Raw genomic sequence first — 23,512 nt, forward strand, 5'->3', positions numbered from 1 at the left:
AATTATTTAAGCGCCAAAACCCGGATAACTATTGGTGAGGAATATGCAATCACACCGCAGCGCTCTAGGCCCTTCACAGCTTGTCATTTGAGGACCACTGTATCTTAAGTCGGCTATTTAAAGTAATGTTCTCCGTCTGTTCCATCATATTATATTTTTCCCCAGCTTAAATGTATTTTATTGACCCGAGGTTGCGTTCCTCTTGTGTCCGCAAACCCATATCTCGTAAATTTATATAACCCCAGAGAGATACAAAAGCCTGCGAGTTAAGAAGCTTCTTGTACCAAGGGAAGCATCCCTTTATGAGTGCCAGATCTTCAAATTCGATTGCCTCTAAGAGTCATACTTAGGGAAACTCTATGAAGTATGTAGTTTAAAACTCGAGGTGAGTTTTTAACAGCTTTTTTCAGTTAAGTCGAGAACTCTTGGTGTAATTAACTTCAGCACCCACAGTGAACTCTTCTGAGGTTTGGTGAACGATCTCCCAATACACAGCTATGTCTTGGCCCTACATGGAAAAAAGTTGTCATTAAGCACCAAAGCTTGAAAAAAGTAGAAATATTCTTAAATTAAGAAACGAGCAGTACCAAATGAAAATAAAGCTCAGCTTTTACTTGAATGGTCGCACCTTAGGGTCTTATCACAGACTACAAAGCTAGAATCACCAGGGGCAGCATAGATACTTAACTGCTATTTGAATGGCCACACTTCAGGATTATATCTACAGTCTCAAAAGCTAGAACCACCATGTACAACACAATAAGCAGTCAAAGGAAAGCAGTGATCAGTAGCTTCCATTTGAATGGTAACAGTTCAGCTGGCTCATCCTCAGTCCTCTCTCTTACCCTCAAATGGCGAGACGCGGGGGTCGATGGAAAGAAGGTCTCTCTTCCTTCTCCCTTAGAGAGAACACTGGGAACGTATAAGATACTGAAGGATTACACGCACGGACTCAAGAGATAATACAATAGATCTTTATCACCCGGCGGCCATGTTGATTCTCAGGAGAATAAAAAGTTTTTTTTTTTTGCACTGCAAGTCTCGCACTGAATTCGCGTCTGGGCGAGGCTTGCTGTACGAAAACGAAGCTTCCTAATCCCTCGAGACTCAACATGGCCGCATAGCCACACAAATATGTCCTCTCAAGAGCCAAAGAAAAAAATTCTCCTGCGGTCGGATTCTGACTGCCTGATTCCAAATTAAAAAAAAAAAAGAAATTTGTCGTCGTTTGTTTATGTCCTCCTTCAAACGTAAAATTAGGAAATTTCACGTGGTAGTCCGCGTAAAAGAAACGTACCAAAAAGTGTGATGCAGGTGCAAAGTTATTGTTTTGCTTACTAAATCGACTGCTTTTATGATGTTCTTGTTGCATCTTAAACTCGCTAATCTGTCTGATTTTTGAGTGATGGGCCGGGGGGAAGGGTAGTTTTGTTTAACCGTTTCGCTTCCCCCCCCCCCCTAGTTCTTTTAGCCTTGCTACGGGCCTGGAATGGACCTGGAGCTCTCGCTCGCTCGAGCTCTGACGATCGCGCTACGTGCTCTCTAAGCTCGAATTGTAAGCAAGTCTAATCGTTGGCTATCTATCATCTCATTTTTAATGCGCACTCTTGGGATAAGTGTTAATAAAACCATGCCCAAGACATAGCGGCCATTTTTGTTCTTTATTTATTTAGAAGAGGAAATCTCTACCATAAATGAAAGCTCCTCCAGAGATCCGTGTAAAACGCACAACTGATATGATCTAGCCATATTTTGTGGTTGCGTTTAATAAACATTCTTTCTCTCGCACTTGCTCGATATGAGATTATTGTAGTCAACGTATATCCAACGCGGGCTCGTGAAACCATAAGCACCAGTCTCTCCGGTGAAACCCTTACTGAAACAGAGAACTGCCGAAGATCACCTGACGTTCACCTGAATTTTTCACGTAAGTGATTTACCTGAAGAGTTTTGAGACCGAATTAACTGTTTGTGTCACGTACAAATATGAAAATTTGGTGAAGCAAGTCTTTTTCTACAAATGTAGGTATCATTTAAAGCGAAAGGGCAAATATGGAGTCGTTAAAAAGTTTGTAAATTCAATATGGCTGACGTTTACGGCAAACGGCAAACGTGAGATATGACCACGTGACCATGCTTATCCAATATTTGCCGCTCGCTGTTTTCAGTCTCTCTGTCAAATCGAGCAGTTTTGCGTTAGCATCAAAGGCCAGAATTAGTTTACACTATTCTCATCTTTGTACTCTTTATTTCAAGAAAACATAAACGCGAATCTCACGTTTGCCGTTTGCCGTAAACGCGATTCTTAATTTCTCTATTGTTAAAAATACGCTACACGAAGCAGGCAAAAAACGCCCAGACACCAATGAATTAGGTAAGTAAGAGAAGCTGACCATGAGTTAAATTCTGGGACGAGATTGTGAGTTCGTTTGATAAAGGCCAATTGTTTTACGGTTGCTCTCTTCCAGGCAAGCTGCTGCTACGAGACAAGCTTATCATTTTAACTCTAGCGCACGTGTACAAGACGTGCGTGGAAACTTTTTCGTTTTCTTATGAACGAAGGGATGAAGGCTCTATTTGGACCGCCAGATCTACAAGCTCTAGATTCTTCATTGTATTAGTAACCCGCAGCTTTTCCTTCATCCAGCTTTGCACCCACATCGACCTGTTGTGGGTTTTCGTGTAGAGTCCTCCAATCCTAACTTGCGTGTTGACTCCTGTAAATCACCTGTAAACAAGAGAAAGCAAAGAAACAATTTAACAGATTATCGTACTAACATGGATGATATGATTTACGGTTTTCTTAACGTGTATTGTTGAAACCTACTACACCAGAATTAAAATTAGATTTTTCTACCGCCGGCCACATGCTTGCTTATTACTCGGCCCGTAAGGCGGACCGAGTTAAGGTTTCGGTAGCTTTATCAAATTCTTTTTTCTTTTTGGGGTCGCGATGGGCCGAGAGATAAGACTTCGGGCCACGAGTTATTGTTCTTGGTCTCGTTTTTTGTACTCGGCTGGTACGAGTTACGTTTTCTGTCGTGTTATCAAATTCTTTAAATTCTCGGTCGCGTTCTTTGTTTTCGGGCCGTGAGGAGTGTTTACAATATGCGAGCCAGACGTGCGAGGCATGAACAAAACATGCCAGGCATGCGAGACATGAACAACCCCAACATAAACTGCTAACCGGGGAGCTATTTAAGCTAACCTAAGTGCTATTTAGGCTAACTGGAGTGCTCTTTAGGCTAACCGGAGTGTTTTTTAGGCTAACCTGAGTGCTGCAAGGTTAGTTTTCACGTTTACTATAGAAAAACAATCAATGTAGAAACGGTTTCTGTCTTCAAATAACAGGTGAATAACAAATGCTTTCCCCTGAATTTCATTTAAAAATATAAACAGCGAAACATTGAAAAACGTACAAGGATATAAACGTACGCGTGATGCGTAACGTTACTCTAGATCCGGGGGGGGGGGGGTGTACTCAACAGATGCTTGGGTAGGGAGGTGCGCGCGGCCCGGGCGTTCAAACCCTGACCCTGTTTAAGACACAATTCTCCGATTTCCCTATCCCGTTTAAGACAGAATTCAAAATTTTCAGGCCCTTTCTAAGACATTTAACCCAAAATCACACCCTGTTTAAGACTAGAATGAAATAAGAATACACTAGTTTCTTACTGTATTTTAATGCATCGGCAATCACAATCTGTTTAAGCCATAAGGTCATGTAGGGATACCCTGTTTAAGACAGAAAGTGATGAAATAGATACCCCGTTTAAGACAAAACACCCTGAAAACCATACCCTATCGGGCCGCCCGTCCCCGTTAAGGTCACATAAGGGAGTACCCCCCGGGTGTAGATCATACTGAAAATTACGATCCGTCATTGACCCGGCGTCACATACATATTAGGACCGTACAAATGGTTTCTGTCTCTAAACGAAAGGTGAAAACGTAAGGATTAAAGCCCGGGGATTATAAAAAGCATTCGTATGACAAATGTCGTTTTCCCCTGTATTTCATTCTGACTGCAAGAAATGCAATTCTATCTGGTGGTTACTTATTGCCTCACTATATCTCTGTATCTATCTATTTGGTAGCCTGCGAGCAAGCTCTCTTGGGGGTGGGGGGCGGGAGGGGGAAAGAGGATCCACCCCCAAGAGAGCTTGCTCGCAGGCTATCTATGGGGGAATTGGCGATGCCGGAGGTTATCACTGTTAAAAGATTGTAGGCTTTACGCACCACACAGTCAAATATGGCCCGAGCATAAGCTGGAAACAGCTTCTTGTTTGTAAATTAGCTTGTCTACTACTTGTCTATGTTTTATTGCTACCTGTGATAATCAAACTTTGATCAGTTCAAACTAAGCCGTCGGTCGCTTTTGCCTCTTGGGGTAAATGTCGATGCATGTTTTATACGGCCCTCTCGTGCAGTTGTTCCTTGTTTGAGCCGCATGGACCCGCGGAAGTGCAAACCAGATTGAATTACCTTCAATAAAAAATGTCTTCTCTTACCTGTTGCAAGCTCTAGTACGTCTTTAGCTATCCTCGTAAACAGCTCCTCTACAAAAAAGAAGAAAAACACGAATGAGCACAGTTCATAAAACAGTGAGAAAAAATATATGCTTAAGATATCTGTCCAGTAAATCACATTCATACATTGCAGTAGAGGTAGGCGATAATCGCTATCATCGAGGAGATAAAATGTACTCCACCTTTTACATTTTATCCACTGGATAGCGACTTATCCCCTAGAGAAAGTTATTCACTCTTTGTCGACAAGCTAAGGTTGCCATATCTGGCTCGAGGCCTAGTCTTTGCTAAATTTGTTTCAAATTGTTCCTCTTCACCCGCGGCAGGTGTACAAAATAGGCACCACGACATACTGCTGGAGGCAACCCGGCGATGGACTTGGATCTTGTCTGGACGCCTGTATCTCGTATGCGCACAGAATTGGAAACACCCACCGGGTGACTACCGCAGACTACCATACACTAAGCAGGGACAATCTTCCACAAACTTAACTAATTTGCTAATTTATCCGCTGGATAGCTGTCCACTCTTTGAACAACCGAGATCTGGCGTCTAATGCGCTGACATTCTTCCATCCGGTGCGTCGACAGGCCTTATTAAAGTTTGTATTACTAATTATACTGAAACTGTACGTGACCGTATACTAACCCACATTCTGTCCCGTTTTGCTGGATGTTTCAATTACTGTCCTGATGTTATTTGCTAAGAAGGGAAAAAATAAAATAAAATAAATACTAGAAAGATGTAGACTTCTACTACTGCTGCTGCTACTGCTGCTGCTACTGCTACGGCTACTGCTACTGCTACTGCTACTGCTACTGCTACTGCTACTGCTACTGCTACTGCTGCTGCTGCTACTACTGCTGCTGCTGCTGCTGCTACTACTACTACTGCTGCTGCTACTACTACTGCTGCTGCTGCTACTGCTACTGCTACTGCTGCTGCTACTGCTACTGCTACTGCTGCTGTTGCTGCTGCTGCTACTACTGCTACTGTTACTGCTGCAGCTGCTACTACTACTACTGCTGCTGCTGCTCTACTACTACAGCTACTGTTACTGCTGCTGCTACTACTACTACTACTGCTGCTGCTATTGCTACTGCTACTGCTACTGCTGCTGCTACTGCTGCTGCTACTGCTATTGCTACTACTACTGCTGTTGCTACTGCTACTGCTCCTACTGCTGCTGCTGCTGCTGCTACTACTACTGCTGCTGCTGCTGCTGCTGCTACTGCTGCTGCTGCTGCTGCTACTACTGCTACTATTGCTGCTGCTGCTACTACTACTGCTGCTGCTACTGCTGCTGCTGCTGCTACTACTGCTGCTGCTGCTACTACTGCTACTGCTACTGCTGCTGCTGCCACTACTACTGCTGCTGCTGCTTCTACTACTATTGCTGCTGCTGCTACCAATGCTAATGCTGTTGCTATTACTGCTGCTGCTGCTGCTACTACTACTACTGCTGCTGCTACTGCTACTGCTGCTGCTGCCACTACTACTGCTGCTGCTACTGCTACTGCTACTCCTACTGCTACTCCTACTGCTACTGCTGCTGCTACTGCTACTGCTGCTGTTGCTTCTGCTGCTATTACTGCTACTGCTGTTGCTACTACTACTGTTACTGCTGCTGCTGCTACCACTACTACTGCTGCTGCTGCTGCTGCTCTACTACTACTGCTACTGTTACTGCTGCTGCTATTGCTACTGTTACTGCTACTGCTGCTGCTACTGCTACTGCTACTACTACTGCTGTTGCTACTGCTACTACTACTGCTGCTGCTGCTGTTACTACTACTTCCACTACCACTACCGTCACTGCCAAAGCCCCCCCCCCCCCCCTCCCGCACCCGGCCCGTTCCTCCTTTTCCTCTTCCTCTTGTCAAGTCTCCAAAGATCGTGGAATCACAGTCTAAGAAGTGGAAAAACGTCGAATGAAGGAGAGGAAGTCACCCTAATACCTCGTCCGTACTCCAAGACCTCATTGTAGGAGACCCTTCTGGATCGTTCACCCGAACTGATTAAGTCGCTTTTATTTCCGCAGAGGTATAGCATGCAGTCCTGTAGAAGAAAGTAAAGAGAAAGTTCTAGCAATAGCGAAACTTGTGAATGCAAGAGACCACACGACGCACAAATAAACTGTTCTGAATACTTTTCGTTGCCGGATCTCTTGTAGTAGAAATGCACGTGCCAGACGTCACTTTACGGTTAATGTTTGTAGCAGCGAAATGTATCGAACATCATCTACTCATTCAAGGTACAGCACAGGACTACCATTTTAATGTTGGTGCTTAACCTTCAAGGTCCTTCAATTCCAAATTCAGTACTCACCGGGTTGTAGTTCGTTAATTCATCCAAATAAAACTTGGCTTTATGAAAGCTGGAGTCGTCGGTTATGTCTGAAGGATTAAAAAAGCAAAATATTGTCGATGGAGCCGTTGTACTGCGACGTTACGTATTGCATTTACAATGGCGAAGAAAGTTAACTGTACGATTGGGCGGCTTATCCGCTGGGGAAGCTAAGTAATATCACGCGAATTTGATGTCATTCCAAAGCTCAAAAATGCTTTTCTGTCAACAGAAATAAAACAAATCGTCTAGTTTTGTTATAAATTATCCCCCAGTGCATTAAAACTGTCACTTAGCGCCTCTGGCCAGCGATACAGAGTAGGTCGGAATGGATTGAAACTTGAAAAATGTGAGGCTAACGATTTTCCAAGTTCTCGCTAGAACAGATCACGAGTTGTTCCTTTCAAGAACTGAGTTGATTTCTTTCATCTCGCTGTTCTAGAATTATTTTGTAGCTACGTGAAGGTCTTTTTCACAATTTTTTGAACAAAAGAGGTCAAAAACCCCATGACACTTTTCGATATATTCGTGTATGAAGTCTTCCTCCTCTCGCCCGCTCCCCGGGGGGAATCCCATATAAAAGTGACGGGGGTAGTCGTCGTACCTTCTAGGGTCAAAATTCGCAGTTTGGTACCCCTTATCTAAAACGACTTCCATCAAAGATATGATGGTACCTTTTACGGTATTGAGCCGAAATATATGAGAGGAAGCAGTAAATGTCAGTCAACTGTTTTTGTACCTCTCAAGGGTAAAAATTGTTCGGACCACGCCCACAAAACAGAATTCTGGTACCTTTTAGGGTTTTTTTTCAAAATTTCCGACGATCATCCGTCACTATTATATGGGAGTATCCCCCCCCCCCCCCGCCCCCTCCAGGGCCTTCTCTCGCCTAAGTAGAAAGACTCTATATGGTTCATCGCTTGTGAAATGCAGGAAACCGAAGCTTACCGTAGCATACAATTGCTGCCTTGGCTCCGCGATAGTAAAGGGCGCTCATTGCTTCAAAGCGTTCTGAACCCGCGGTGTCCTGATAAAGGATCAAAGGATAAATAATTACATGTTTCAACTGTTGCCATATGTAAAATTAAAATATTGTTTCAGCTGATATTTCCCCGACTACCCTAAGAACGGCTTCGTAGGAAACTAAACTTTTCCGAAGTTAATGCCGGATATAACGAGCCTGTGATGGAAAAGATAACTGGTTTTTAACTAGTCGTACGTTACAATGTTAATACGCACCTGGAAGGGGTAGGGAGTGTACTCTTCTTAGGAAGCTTGAGCAACCACGACGGCAACGGCAACGAAAACGTCACCCAAAAATATATCTTTATTCATTTGTGCTACTTCCCGATCATTTTAACCCGCTCGACTTTTACAAAAATGGCGAACTATCCAGGAACCAAATTGGTAAGAGTGGCGTACAAGTTAAGAAAGAAAATGAAAAATTCACCTTTGGCGCGTTCACGTTCTCCACAAAACCTTAAATGTGGTTATTTCACGTATATGTTTTGCAGAGGACGCAAAGAAATGTACCAAAATGTAACGCACGTGCAGAGCGATTGTTTTTGTTCATTAAACCTATTGTTTTGCGGCGTTGTCGTTGCTGTTGCCGTCGTCGTTGCTCAAACTCCCTATTCACTATTGAAGGAGACGTGTGGCCCGATAGGGTAGGGATCTCAAAGTTTTTTTTGTCGTGAACAGGGTAATGATAACGGGTACATAGTAAGTCGGAAAAGTCACGTTTTTCAATTTCCGTCGAAAATACTTGCATCATCTACAACAACATCCTGGGCAAAAATTTCTCAGTGACTTCAATTTGTGGACAAGTCTAAAAAGTAACATTAAAAACTGGCTTATTGGATAAGGCAATTCCAAAAATTTGATTGGTTTAGGAGCCATGTAAATGAGCCAGTATTCAACGCGTGTTCGTGGAGTAATTGTTGCGAGCCAGGGGCTAGAGAGGAATCGGACATGCGCGTAAACTGTGTGCGGAGCGCGAATGACTGGCGCGCGTGCACACTCCGGCCCTGCCCCGTTGGCTAAAATTCCAAGGGTTACCTTTCTGTCCCTCGCGGGTGAGCGCAATGCGCTGTAAGAGTACTACATGTTGAGGGCACCGAAAATTAATCCAGGAGCAGGTTTGCTGTCATTATTTTCTGAGAATAAAAAGCTAAATAGAGAGTATTTTGTCGTGCATTCTACTCACCCATACTCCAAGAGTGACGCTTCTCTTACCCACACTCACTTGCTTTGATGCAAAGGCGGCCCCTATCGTCTACAAAAGGTAGATGGATCGATCGCAATCAATTTATTTGATTCACTCTGACAGTAGCCTCCCACGCAGTCGTTTTTAGGGGACTCGTATTACCACGAGTCCCCTAAAAACGACTGCGTGGGGGGCTACTCTCACAGTCACAAAGGTCAGCTCTCGAATATCTTTACGGTGTGTCAATTTCCTTAAAAAGTGTCAGTGTTTAGCGTGACATTTTTCTCAAAATAACAGCTTCGCGAGGTTTTCCTAGTCACGTATTTCTAGTTAATTAAGGTTACTGTCATTCCTTGTTGAGGAAAGATCGTAGGACAAAATACCATTTCTACGATTAAAAAGCACATTTCGTAACATAAATGTTGGAAATGAACGCGCAAGGATATAAAGTTTCAGTTTCGGAGCAAGGTTAGCGTGGTTAATGAACAGAATGAATGTCATGACTACTGCACAATTACTAGATGAAGTGAAGTGTCTAAGCTTTGCCATCTAAGATAAAAAAAACTTGCGATTTTCTCCTAAGAAATAAATTAGAGTAAAAAAATAAGTGCGCACTATGTTAGTTCTCCTTAGTCGTAGCGACAAAGTAATGAATCGAAACGGTCCGAAAGCTTTGATCAAATAAAATTCGAAGTATATTTGTCAAAAACTTACAGGCTGATAGGGTGACGATTCACTGAATTTGTTCTTTGTAAATCGGTTGACTAGGGCGGTTTTGCCAACACAATATTTTCCCACGACGACCACTTTCTCCTCTACCTTGGATCCCATTTTAATAGTAAGTCTACCGTCTCCACGCAGAGAACGTGGACCGGAAGAATGATTGAATTTTCTACAATCACGTTATTTTGCGGTCACGCAATCTTTATCGCTGCGTGGGTACTGGATACTAATTAAAGTAACATGGCAGATTACATGGCAGACAACATGGCGAACAGATCGCGAACAGACAAAAGCCGAGGTTGTTGAGAGGTTGTCGACAAAACGGTGCGTAAATATGATTTGAGATGTTTACAAGTCAAGCTCGTATCGATCGCAAGACTGGTCCTGATGATCTTGGGAGGTTTGAATATTTACAGGCTCTGGTGACGGAGTTTCAAGACACCGATCGACAAGGTATTTGGTTTTTCAGAGTCCGATCCGTCATCACATTATAATTTAGTTGTTCGAGGTCAGTTTCTGAGACTCAAATTAAAGGGAGAGGCTATCAGGGTTTTGCAAATTTAATCAACTACAAAGTTAGCACAAGAAAAACGTGAGTTCCTCATGAAAAGCAGTGAGGCTTGTATCAAAACAAACTCTAGCCTCACTTTCAAAGGCCAGATTACTGAGCACACAGCTGTAAAATGAACTACAGTCGAACCTCCACTAACGGCCACCTCTACACAACGGCCACCTCTCTACAACGGCCACTTTTTTTTTGTCCCGGCGGACAGTCCATACAGTAGCTCTTGTTTAAACCTCTCTACAACGGCCACCTCTCTACAACGGCAACGGCCACTAAAGTGCGTCCCCAACTGCCAAAATAACCTCTCGACAACGGCCAGTACCGGTACTTTTTTGTAAAAACCTTTTTTTTTTTTTATAAACTGATGCAGTAATCGACATTTGTCTTTGGAACATTACGTTTCTGTATCCATTTTAATGATATAGGTATTTTGATTGTGTTCCGTTTATTTGCTGCAGTAAGCATAAATTGTCTACAATAATATAGCGACTGGAATCAGTGTTGCGGACCTTGCTCATTTCGTCTTGTTAACATTTTGATTCAAAACATTATTTACTGACGTTTTATTGTGTACTTTATCTATATATATTATTTAAGATTGGATTGCCATTATAAGCTACATGAACTTGGCACAATAAACATGTTGTACTTCCCGAAAAAAAGGTGTCATATTTCACCCCTACCTCCCCATAATGGCCACCTCTCCACAACGGCCACTTTCTTCTGTCCCCAAGGTGGCCGTTGTGGAGAGGTTCAACTGTATATTCCAGCAGCTCCGACCCCACCCCACCCCAGCCAAAGGCATTAGTGTATATAGTGGGGCATTTTCCTACATAATCCATCCTAGAGGCTGGATATTTGTCTATCCTGGGGCATTTGACAGCCTCATGATTTTCACCTCACAACAGCACTGTCACTTCCTTTCAACAATAAACACATTTGTCCCCCAATTAACTAACTTATACCTGCCAACTTTTTCTGAGTCAAACGCGTGAGATTTTTGTCTCGTCATGACCAGGATTTCTGAGCCACTTCCGAAGATTTCCGACGATTTTCCCAAGACTTCCAAACGTTGCCGAAAATGTCCAAAGATATTCCGACGACTTTTGAACACTTACGATTCAACGGATTGTAGACATTTGAAAGCTTTTACGATTGTTATAAAGAGCAAAGAAATGATACATAACAAATCTGAAATGAAATGAAGTTTTTTTAGAACAGCTTGTCCAGATTTGTGAGTCAGGCGTGGGAAATTGTCCTTGATGCGTGAGATCGACGTCTTTAGTCTGCAGGCGTGAGACTCGCGCATAACGCGTGAGAGTTGGCAGGTATACTAACTCTCCCTTGAGTTTTTACAAGCTTATAAGTCTGCAGTAGCTACATGACAAAAACGGGTATTATTTTCAGGAGCTAAAGAAGAAATCCTAGCAAATCTTGCCAACTTTGCTTATGATCCTATCAACTATGACCATTTCAGGAAGTTAAATGTGGTTGACCTGTTCATGGGTAAGTTAACATAATACATGTATAGTTTTATAATCTAAAGTGGAATCTGAATACATGAAATATGTAAGTAGATGTACTGAACTGTTGTTGAAGGTGGATATGTTAGTGAAAGATATTCACATTGATTTTAGCAAGTTCAGAAAGGAGAAAAGCCTGAAAAGGACAGGTTGGTTTGATTGACTCAAACAAACCCCTTCAAATGTACCCTGCTAGCAGAGGTTTCTTTCTGGCAAGTCTTTTATCATATACGAAGTCATTCATGTCTCTGGTATTTCGTGTAGTTGGAGCCCACTATACGAAATATTACAGCAGAACCCTGGGGGCAACCTCGACTGATCGTCCTGGACGAGCTTGTGTGACTGCCAATTTTGACTCAATATTTCCGGTTGCATAGGGAACTGTTCAAAAGCTGTATCGTGCCAACTGGATCATTCTTTGGACATTGTAAGAGAGAGTTATATGCACTCCTACAATACTCGCAACAAAGTTTCTATAAAGCTCCCCAAAATCAAATACAATTGGGAAAAACATCATTCGTGGTACCACTGTGTCAAAGACTTAATGAGTTAGAAACAACTGTAAGAAATTCAGCAAGTTTGCCAATTTTTAAGAAGTGTCTTTAATTTTCTGCTTTTTATATTTAACTTTATATATATTTCGATTTTAGCTCTATATTTTATGATTTCTAGCTGTATCATTATATAATTTAGATCCAGTTTTAGGACCTCTATGTAAACCACTCTTAGTGATGGAGCTTCCTAAAAAAAGATTGTTATTATTATTATTAGATGTGAACAACTTGGTACATGATAAAAGACTTGCCAGAAATAAACCTCTGCTAGCAGGGTATTTCAAATGCTGATTGGTTGCAAAATTCATTACAACTAGGATCTTTTACTGGTACTAATTTTTTTTATCTTTATGCAACTAAGTCAAGAGCTGTTGGTCATTAGCATGTGTGTTGACCTGTTTCAGGCTCTCAGATAGTGGGGTCAAGAGCCTGGAACAGGCTTGTGTGTTAAAAGTTCTGGAAATTTAATGTACCGATACTTGCAAGATCACAACAATAATTTTTAAAGGTTCATTCACAGATATGCTTACTGAGGAAAATGAGAAGTTTGTTGAGTTTGGAATTGGAGGATTATCAAACTGCAGTCTGGGTAAGTTACTGTGTGCTGCTTGAAAGATTGATTCACAAAAGTATACTTGTTTGGCTTCAAATCATAATCTGATCTGATCCATTAAAAATACAATTTATTATATTGATGAAAAAGTACTTTATTGCGGTAAGAAGCAGATTCATTTTTGAAATTTGGATAGACGTATGATAATCAACTGCACATGTGCCACCTTCGTACATACTATGTTTCATTTCCGACTCGATTGTGCCCCAGAAAAGATATGGACTATTAATATTTGTGCCCTAATTTACAGTCTGAAGCCAAAAACCTTGCACTGTTTCGCTTGTGAAAAAGGCATCAGCTCTTGTAGACCTAAAGAAAATTAATTTTTGGTGTTTCTCTTCAAATGACAGCTCAAACCAAAGGAAAATTGGACTGAGCCACTTGGATATTCCGGCCATCACAAGTAATTCCCCCATTTTTTTTTTTTTTTAGTATTTCATGGTTTGCAGATTCGCATTTTGCTTTCTATAGTCACGTTCATCAGTTTCTTATATCAATTTCAAAAACTCATTAAAAATAATTATTCATAAGCCCATTGACCTATCAAATGGTGGATAATACGTCACGTGCAGTGACTATATATTGATAAACCTCCTCCTTAATAGTATGCGGTGTTTTATCAGCTGATAAAACACTCAGTAGTATGCAGTGTTTTTCTCGTATGCTAATTTCTAACGTTCACAAAAGCATCATGGTTATGAACTCTCTTGACACACGCTTTTCCAGTTTTATCGGGTCTAAAACCACTTGGCTGCGCCTCATGGTTTTAAACCTGATAAAACATTGCTGTTCCTTTTTTAAACATTACTTGTAATATTATCATCTTCTCAACAGACAAGCAAAACAAACAGCATATAATTGACAATGGTGGTATTTCCTTGGTCATCAACTGTTTGTCCAGGTAAGCTTCCATGAGTTTCTTATTTCAAGTACAAACTGCTTGGTCATCATTTCCTTTACCTTCTAGGTTTCAACACTGATCAGCATCCAATTTCTCCTCACAATATCCTTACTTGATCAAATATACAGGTGATGAGAGTAAAGGAGGTGATCACCAAACAGAACATGCATTGATTGATAAACAAATTCTCTCATCTAGTCCCACTAAACATAATTATGTAGAGAATAGTGGGGGGGGGGGGGGGGAGGTATCGATATAAAGTACAAATTAAAGTAACTCGGAAGAACATCCTGCAGTGCTCAATATTTGAGTCAACAACCAGGAGATACTTTCGTACTTTATTACTTACATTAATATTTTGTCGGCTGGAAATGGTTTCAGATATCAATATTCTCTGCAACTACACAATATATAAAATAAATATTTTATTTTTCATTAGCTCAAATGAGGAGACTGTTTTGTCAGCCATAACAACTTTGATGTTTCTTACCACACCACAAACACAAGAAGGTGAGTGACAAATGAAAGAACTCAAACCTCAGATTATGAACTTGTAAAAAAAGCAAAACAGGCCCACACAATCGTATTAATTATTTTTGGTTGTTTTATAATACTGTCTTATTCTTCAGAAATCACTTCAGATGCTGTTGTGGAGTGTATGGAGAGATTTTCAGCCTCTTCAAATGCAAGACTCAGTAACTTGGCAAACGTTTTCCTCCAGGTAAATGATGGATGCGAATAAAATCAATTTTCCAAACTCCGATGTCTGCTCGATGACTAGAACCCAATCATAAAAATAAATAATTTATTAAATAAATGGAAATTTCAGTGACTTCCACAGAGTGGCTCTTTCATCTGGCCACTATTTTTTATTTGTGGAAGGAGGAAAACCAGAGTACCCAGAGAAAAAGCCTCAGAGCATGGACGTATGGCATCAATACCAGGAATAAAACCAGGGCCACATTGGTGGGAGTCGAGTGCTCTCAACACTGCACCATCCCTACTCCCCTAAATCTATCTAGATTTGCAGGATTATTATTAATATTGATAATTTTTCAAATAAGTGATATGGGAAGAGTCTAAAATACTCAATTCCAGTCTCCCAGTAGAGATCCAATTTTGGAGAATCCATTTGATCCATTCAATACATGATGGGTGTAGATGATAGTGTTCTAAATTGTAAATTTGTGTGATAAAACACACTAGGTAGCTGCCATCCCTAAAGACCCCACCCAAGGTGCACATTATTGGCTTTGGCGGAAGGCAACTCCATGTTACCATTATTTTCATCTTTATCACTTTATCATATCTTACAATCTACCTCTTGTGCCTTCAAGGATGTCTTAGACTTCTGTCAATGAAAATACTTTATATTAGGATATTTAAGTCAAAGCTTGTATATATGTTTGTGAAACTGTCTTTCTGTTTTTTTTCTTAGGATTACTGCAAAAGATCTCATTCCCAAGAGAAAAAGGACTAAGATCTTAAAGTCTCAAGCAATGCATTACATTTGAATGCAAATGGTCACCAGTACGTCTTCAATGACATGTCTGACTAGGACTGTGTCAGTAGTTTTCAATGGATTCGTTCTTTCATAAAGAAATCTCTAATCAGATCCACTGAAGATGTTTCACTGTTCCTGTGTGACAAAAAATGCCTTCTTGTCAGCCTGACCACCACGTTTTGAGACCTAGACCAGGTTCACTTATTGATCCCTGAAAACAGACAGAGATATTTGTTAGCCAACAGAGACAGTAGAATCTTAATTTTTGTATAGAATGAGATAACTTAGAAATATTGCTTATTAAAAGTGTACCCCCTCCACCTCCCCCCTCCTGCCCCCTGCCTACTCACTGAACATTGAATGTTTTCTAACCAGCTCCTGGGATTTAACTGCAAAAAAAGTGTGCTGTAACTTAAAATGTGGGTTACGTAGGCCATTTCCGAGTTGCTGTGAACCTCACTATGAAAGCGAGGCTTAGTGCAAAACTTTTCATTTGAAAATTAGTTTTGTAAATGCATGTGAATAGAAACTAATTTTCATAACAAAAACTTTGCACTTAGCCTCGCCTTCACAATGAGGTTCAAAGCAACTCAGAACTGGTCTATAGCACTTCATTCACTTAACCTCTCCTCTAAGGCTCAACCTTGTCTGATTGGTTTGCAGGACAGGGGGATGAAAACAAGTTGCATGTTTAACAACCTCTCTTTGCAACTTGTCACACAACAAAAAAGTTATGTTGTGAGTGGTTAAATAGCACAAGGTTAATTTTAACTTGTCTTGTAAGGTTCAACCTTGTTTGATTGGTTTGTAGGGCAGGGTAATGGAAACAAGTTGCATGTTTTACACCCCCATCTTTGCAACTTGTCAGTCAACAAAAATTATGTTGTGATGAGTCGAATTGCAGGAAAAGAAGCCTTTTCATTGAGCACTTCATGTAACTTGGTTTCCACAACTTCCAAATGCTCTTACTGTAAGTTGAAGAAAAACATGCCTCAACGTTAACATGTAACAGTTCTATAAGCTGGTGTGGATGCTTTTACTGAACCTTGTGTTTATACACAGTGGATAAGAATAAAGTGAATTCATCAAGCAGGAAACAGCCATTAATAATCAACACACCATGTTACACTGTTTTAAAACCCTTTTAACCCCCAATGTCAAAGAACAATTCTAATTTTCTTATTAAAGTACTGGGGAGAAGTTATTAAAATTCACCTTGGGTGATCATTTCCTTAATTCTCATGACCTCAGGAGTTGAATAAGCACTGATGTTACAGGGAGAAATTTGATGCTTTTAGGGCTTAGACGTAATCTTGTGTGTGAAATACTTACTGTAATGGTGTATGGGGATCTCTTGGTATCCAGTTCATCTGCATTTTTCTTTTCACCTGTCATCTCAGGTCCTGCCGGACTCAAATCCGTAAACATTTCATCTACCACTCTGAATCTGATCTCCTCATTAATGTCCATGAATAAGTCATGTCCTCCGTCATCTGTTGTGTATTCCCAAACCCACAGCTGTTCGTCTTCGTCACTGAGATAGTGAGTTGGTTAAGGATTTACACAGTCAGGATAAAATATGGGTCGGAACAGTCAAGAATCAAACAACAGCTGCAATTTTTTTCTAGAACTGGAACAAGAATGTGGAATAACACTCGCCTAAACTATGTGAGCAAAGTAAAACACTTCACAAGCATAAATTACACAATTAAATGCCTCCAGAGGTTCTGGAGACTGAGAAGATGTACGTATGTTTTCCAACCTCCACTCATTACTGAATTAAACTGACCTACACTTCTGATGAACATTTTTTTTCATTCACTTTCTATTTTAAGCTCATAACTGATAATAAATTGCCTTAAGTTTATAATCTATTCTTGTTTCAAAATAGATAATGTTACTATGGATCATTCAATTTACCACTGTTTGTATTCATTATTGTTTGGGTTCTGTGTTATTATTAGTTATCGGCCCCGATTTCCCTTTGCTACTTGCAGGAAACTAAGTATTATTATGATCTTGTCTGTGACATGATATAAATCGTTGTTGTTGTTAAATTATGCAAAGAAAACAGTCTTGCCAAATGTGCCACAAACTTTTCAAAATTCTTTCTCAAACTCATGTTATTTAATAATTCAAAAACCAAAGACAAAGGAAATCATGCACCGTGACGTGTTTGGAAATCTGATGAAAAACTGCTCGTTTTTGCTTCCTTAATTTCCCCTTCAAAATCAGTTTGTTTGAGAATCGAAGTTATATCAAACACTCGTCACAGTGTTTCATCACAATATCAAAAACCTTGAAGTTAGTTAAAAATACTCCGCTGCGCGTCCTATTTTCAACTTTCTTCTCGGTGTTTGATATGTGATGAAACACTGTGTCTCGTGTTTGATATATTACATCAAAATGTTCCCTTAACCCATCATAATCTCAACCTTCCAAACTCCAAATTTCTTCCTCAAAATCCAGATTTTTAATGGGTGGGCTTATTTTTAACTCAAATCAAAAATTGTATTACATTTTTCAAAACTCAGAACTACCTGAACCATGGCACTCATAGGTTGTGTGTATACATCACAAATGCAGTCTCATTTTTGTGTTTTCTAACATGGAAAAAGGGGGGCAATAGAGAGAGAGAGAGAGAGAGAGAGAGAGAGAGAGAGAGAGCTTATTAACCCTTGACCCCTAATATGAAAGAAAAAATTCTCCTATCGTAAGCTTGTCCCGATACTTTTATTATAAAAGTACTGGGGAGAAGTTATTAAAGTATCAAGAAAATTCACCTTGGGTGATCATATCCTCAATTCTCATTACCTAAGGGGTCGAATAAACAATATTACAAGGAGAAATGTAATGCTGATCACTGTTTAGGGGGCTTAAAGGGTTAAAATATCAGACCTGCACACATGGGGCTCATTAGACAGGGGAAGGAAGTTTAATTTTTAAAGCTTTTTTTTTTGTTTGCCATTTACTTATAAAATCAACAATCAAAGGATACAACTTGGAGGACTGCTGCAGATACTCGTAAGGGATAATAATGTCATCAAAGAATTCCATTGATACTGTTGAAGGAAAGGACTAAGTAAAACCATTTCATACTTGAAAAATTATCTTTAAGCACTAGAATGTTGCACACATGTGACCTGGCAAATAAAAGGGTAAACCTCTCTTGACTGGTGATTTGGAAATGTCCACCACTTACCATTCTTCATAATAATTTATTGACACCTGTCTTGTAATTTTAAAATATGTGAAGCGAAAATTATTTTAGTGCAGTTATAAAATATAACGCATAAAAGGTAAGATTCCAAAGAAAAGGTGCAGCACTAGAAGTGGATGGAGTGCCACATGCTTTGCGTTCAATTGGTGAATCACAAACTTGTACAGCTGCCCCTACCTGATGCTAGCTACCTCACTACTTGTGTAACACAGTTCTAAGAGATCGAGCGAGTATCAGTGTGAGTTTACCATTTATTGTCAAAATAGATTTTTCATCCTTATTAAAATGAGTTACAAAAAATATACCCAACATTATATGAAAGAAACTTTGTTTACAGAACAATCAAGGGGCAAATAAATGGATGATGAAAACATAGCATTTTTAAAAGAAACTTTTCTGATGGCTCCCTGTTATGCCTTGTTCTACTTTGGAGGGAATTTTCCATTCCCCCCCCCCCCCCCCCACTAAACCTACATCTGAAAAATCATGACCCCCCCTCAAAATCATCATAGTCTGCCCTCTGCATAAATTATGAACCCTCCCTTATTTATTACAGTTTGTCACCCATACAATACAATACAATAATACTTTATGTACTAGAAATACGTGACTCGCAAAACCTCGCGAAGCTGGGGCTGGGTGGAAAGCCCTCTTTACTCGTATTGTAGCATCAAATGAGGAGATTAAAAGGGGCATAGGATTTTTTTTTTTGATGAGCATGGTCTTTTCGTAGTTCCACAGGCTAGTTTGCGGTTAAAAATCTATTTCTGACGCGACGTAATGTACAACGGGCGTGCAGCGCTGGTGTTCGATGAATTTATTTCCCACAGAAAATTATTCTACCGCGGCCACAAAACGTGTAATTTCTTCAATGCAATCTTGCACAAAAAAGATTTCTAAAAGAAAGGGAATAGATTCTGGAGAGATAGTTCTGTATCCAGTGAATATTGATGAATATTGCAGTTGAAATTTGATCATGCACGCATATTTTTTCCGATGAATGCAAATTTTGCTCCAGATGACGCCAGACAGTCTGGCGTCATTCATACTTTGTTTTTCACTGTTGCCAGGCAACAGTGCGGACACCTTCAAAGATATAAACATATACACATATATATATATAAATATATTTTTCGCTCCAATTCGCGCGGCTTAGCGCCGCTCAGGCCGGCTCGGCCCGCCAAATTTATTAACCTCGCTACGCTCGGGCCTTCGGGCCTTCGGCCCTTGCTTTGCGAGGAACAAAACATTTACAAAGAGAAATATACAAAGAATAAATAGATAATAATTACGAGCAGCAAAGAAGCCTAAACAAGCTATAGAGCTTAGATTTCCTCAAACAGCTAAATGCAAAGTGATAAAAATTTCTTTGGATGTTATTTGGCAGGAAATCATTGAAGCAACAAAGGCAGCGTATAATTGATTTTTAATAAAAAAGGAGAAGGATAGACTAAGAAATTGGTAATCCATTCCAACGTTTTGTCCTTTGGTGGAGAATAGTGAACTCCCTAATGTTCTGTTGACATAAATGCAGGATTAATCTCCTGTGGACCCCCTCCCCTTCACCTCAGGGAAAAAGGTCCTTTCTTAAACAGCTCAGCATATAGACATAATTTTATGCCTTCCACCTGATTGATTGATTAATTAATCATTAAAGCTCTTAATAATACCTTGGACACCTTCGTGGTTACAACTGCGAATTCGGCCTGTCAGGACTTCGTCAATAAATGGACGGAACACAACAAAGCGAAATTTAACTAAAACAGAAAAAAATACACCCCAGTCACATGATAACAAATGGATAAGGGGATTAATTCTAAAGAAACTGTGGTGCCACTTTCGGGAGCATAGCTTCCTTGCTTGCACAACATTTTCACTAATAATTAATTAAATTCTAAATATTGCCTCTACAAGATTGTAAAGATCAACCATCATGTACACCGAAAAAAGCATGATAAAGATTATTATTATTCGGTCGGGAGTGGAAACGAATGTTTGGTTTATCAACAGAGTTTCAACTACTGACGTTTAAAAAATCGAGCGTTTATAGCCCTTCGTCGGAGCGAATCCATATGCATAACACATGCGCGAACTGGTTAACAAATAAAACAGAAAGGTTTTTGCAAAACATTAAACTTACCTGGAGTATGTGAGGATCCATCACCAGGAAAAAGATAAGAATCGCCGATTGAAGTAATGTCATGTAGAACGATACACAAGCCAACGTTATGGACAACCTGACAACAAAACACATGAAGTCAGGGTTGAACTTGGCATTGGTCTAATCGTCGTGCCTCCACTTACCTTATTGGCAAGCTTTTTATTCAGCTTAGTTGCAATAGCTTCTCGTAGATCAACTCCAAAATGCCATGGTTTTATACGGACAGTATCTTTCATTTCAGCTAAGACAAACATTTTGTGATCGGTCTTCGTCGAACAAATTTCGCCAGGCGTTCCTTTCCGCGATCGGTTCCTCTGAGAAAGACTGGGACCCATTTTGTGTTGGAGTTCATCATCATGAATCAAAAGTATGTAAAAATGTTGATAATTTACTTTTACAATAACATGGAAAAAGTACGAGCGGAATTGGCTATTTTTTCGTTGAGAAAGCGCGCGCGCGCGTTACATCTGACGTCATTTTTATTGTCTGTACTCTTATAGACAATAGCTACGAGCCAATCAGCGCACGGGAATTTGGACAGTTATTGTAAAATTAACAAATCGACGGCAGTTTTCTATGGTCTATACTCTTATAGACCATAAAATGACGTCAAAAAATGTTCAAAACTCAAGTGGAACCACGAGCCGCAGGCGAGTGGTTTCACTGCCAAGTTTTGGACACTTTATGGCGTCATTTTATGGCCTATAAGAGTATAGACCATAGAAAACTGCCGTCGATTTGTTTTTTACAATAACATGGAAAAAGTACAAGCGGAATTGGCTATTTTTTTTCGCTGAGAAAGCGCGCGCGTTACATCTGACGTCATTTTTATTGTCTGTACTCTTATAGACAATAGCTACGAGCCAATCAGCGCGCGGGAATTTGGACAGTTATTGTAAAATTGTTAAATAGACCATAAAATGACGTCAAAAAATGTTCAAAACTCAAGTGGAACCACGAGCCGCAGGCGAGTGGTTTCACTGCCAAGTTTTGGACATTTTATGGCGTCATTTTATGGTCTATAAGAGTATAGACCATAGAAAATTGCCGTCGATTTGTTTTTTACAATAACATGGAAAAAGTGCGAGCAGAATTGGCTTTTTTTTTCGTTGAGAAAGCGCGCGCGTTACATCTGACGTCACTTTTATTGTCTGTACTCTTATAGACAATAGCTACGAGCCAATCAGCGCGCGGGAATTTGGACAGTTATTGTAAAATTGTTAATTCATGTGTAACTTTTGAGAAATAATTAGATGAAGAAGGTCGCCGACGAGCAAGTCCTCCAATATATAGATAGATATTCTGGGATCTCCTACTTTGGTTAGAGTATAGCAAAACATCTCACTCCTCTTTGATGCCAACGCGCCTGGGGTGCTTGATGCCCATTATTATTTGTCCCTTCCGCAGTAATGAAGACCTTGAAGCACCGTTTGCTACAAGAAGTTGCAAAAAGGTTGACATAGTCAGGTCTCAGAATTTTTCTCATTTACTGCAAATAACGCACTCTAAAAGGGCAATGAACAATGTCATAAACTTCAAGCCCCCCTCCCCCCCCCCCTCCCTTCCCCTTTCAATGTTTAGGCTTGCTTGGTTGAATGTCATTGCGAATTTTGTTTAACATTGATAATGGGGGACTGGGGTGGGGGGGGGGGGGGGGTAACAAGTAATACCATGGTGAGAGTCTAAAAAGTACCCGGCCAATAATAGAGAGTGTCTCAACTCCTTTTGCAATTGCTTGTAGCTGTTTTTGAGACTTCACTAAGGAGGCTTTCCGCCCAGCTCACAACAAAATGCACTAATTTGGAGGACCTATTCACTCATGCCAGTCCTCAAAATTCTCTCAAATCGATCTTTATTTTTCTAGAATCAGATGCCATTAGTTGAAGTATTTGTACACTGTCAACCCCTCGTTGCATTTGCTGGCCAGATCTGCGGACGAATGGGAACAAGTACCCTGGTTTTCACGATTGGGAAAATTCCAGATGATCAGATGTATTTTTGTAGAGGGGGATCGGCAGATTTGGTAAATTTCACTTTTAGCCCGGATTCTGGATTCAGAGCAAAATTTTAACGGATCTGCGGATCCTATGATCACAGCGGATCGCGGTTTTATCCAGTTTTGGGGCCTGGATTTTGAATTTTGGTTTCTAGGAAGTTCAAGTTTGCTCTTTTTTCTCGTATCTGCAAGATTTTGTTTCGATACAGACGTTGGTTACATAAATATTTCGTTGATAGTCATCCTCAACGCTAAAACACAATATCACGCAAGACGCAAGGCAACTTCAACAACTGAAGTCGCTTTGTATCTCGTGCATCATCCAACGCGGCAAATTTTTTCCGGTTTCGGATTTAGTTGATTTTTTGAGCGGATCGACGGATTCAGCCATTAATTTTAGCGGATCGGCGGATTTACATAGCCCTATTCACCCCGCTCTTTGTAGTCAGCGGCGCAGGCTCTCCCAAATCAGGAGTCAAACCTATGATCTTCCGACTGATTACTAGTTCAGATGCTCTACCACTGAGCTACAGGAGACTTGTGGAAGCTATGGTTCATTCATACTGTGTAGTCTGTATACGCTATTTCTCGAACTTCCCAGATGTTCCCGATACTGGCTGGGTAAAAGTGTCGGCGACTATCAAAGTTCACAAGAATAAAGACGCGAGTGA

General features: G+C 40.4%; 3 protein-coding genes across 3 annotated transcripts; 1 reads left to right on the forward strand and 2 right to left on the reverse strand.

Moving 5' to 3' along the window:
- Positions 1-1,647: 1,647 nt before the first annotated feature.
- On the reverse strand, positions 1,648-9,969 carry LOC146461030 (ras-related protein Rab-24-like). Its single transcript, XM_085087493.1, has 8 exons — positions 9,796-9,969; positions 9,082-9,150; positions 7,824-7,902; positions 6,858-6,925; positions 6,488-6,587; positions 5,178-5,231; positions 4,512-4,559; positions 1,648-2,728 (listed from the first exon to the last, which is right to left on the reverse strand). The coding sequence occupies exons 1-8, from the start codon at positions 9,910-9,912 to the stop codon at positions 2,640-2,642; spliced, it is 624 nt and encodes a 207-aa protein (XP_084943619.1). The 5' UTR covers positions 9,913-9,969; the 3' UTR covers positions 1,648-2,639.
- Positions 9,970-10,061: 92 nt separating this feature from the next.
- On the forward strand, positions 10,062-16,554 carry LOC146461031 (armadillo repeat-containing protein 7-like). The gene is made up of 7 exons (XM_085087495.1): positions 10,062-10,257; positions 11,777-11,875; positions 12,967-13,035; positions 13,894-13,960; positions 14,400-14,470; positions 14,590-14,681; positions 15,399-16,554. The coding sequence occupies exons 1-7, from the start codon at positions 10,149-10,151 to the stop codon at positions 15,438-15,440; spliced, it is 549 nt and encodes a 182-aa protein (XP_084943621.1). The 5' UTR covers positions 10,062-10,148; the 3' UTR covers positions 15,441-16,554.
- Positions 15,519-21,138, reverse strand: LOC146461032 (DNA-directed RNA polymerase III subunit RPC8-like). Its single transcript, XM_085087494.1, has 6 exons — positions 20,989-21,138; positions 20,825-20,921; positions 20,355-20,441; positions 18,463-18,526; positions 16,797-16,998; positions 15,519-15,675 (listed from the first exon to the last, which is right to left on the reverse strand). Exons 1-6 carry the CDS (start codon positions 21,097-21,099, stop codon positions 15,625-15,627), a joined length of 612 nt encoding a protein of 203 aa, XP_084943620.1. The 5' UTR covers positions 21,100-21,138; the 3' UTR covers positions 15,519-15,624.
- Positions 21,139-23,512: the final 2,374 nt, after the last annotated feature.

The sequence above is a fragment of the Pavona decussata genome, unplaced genomic scaffold, assembly GCF_977016875.1.
Source record: "Pavona decussata unplaced genomic scaffold, jaPavDecu1.1 SCAFFOLD_202, whole genome shotgun sequence".
In the NCBI taxonomy this organism is placed as follows: domain Eukaryota; kingdom Metazoa; phylum Cnidaria; class Anthozoa; order Scleractinia; family Agariciidae; genus Pavona; species Pavona decussata.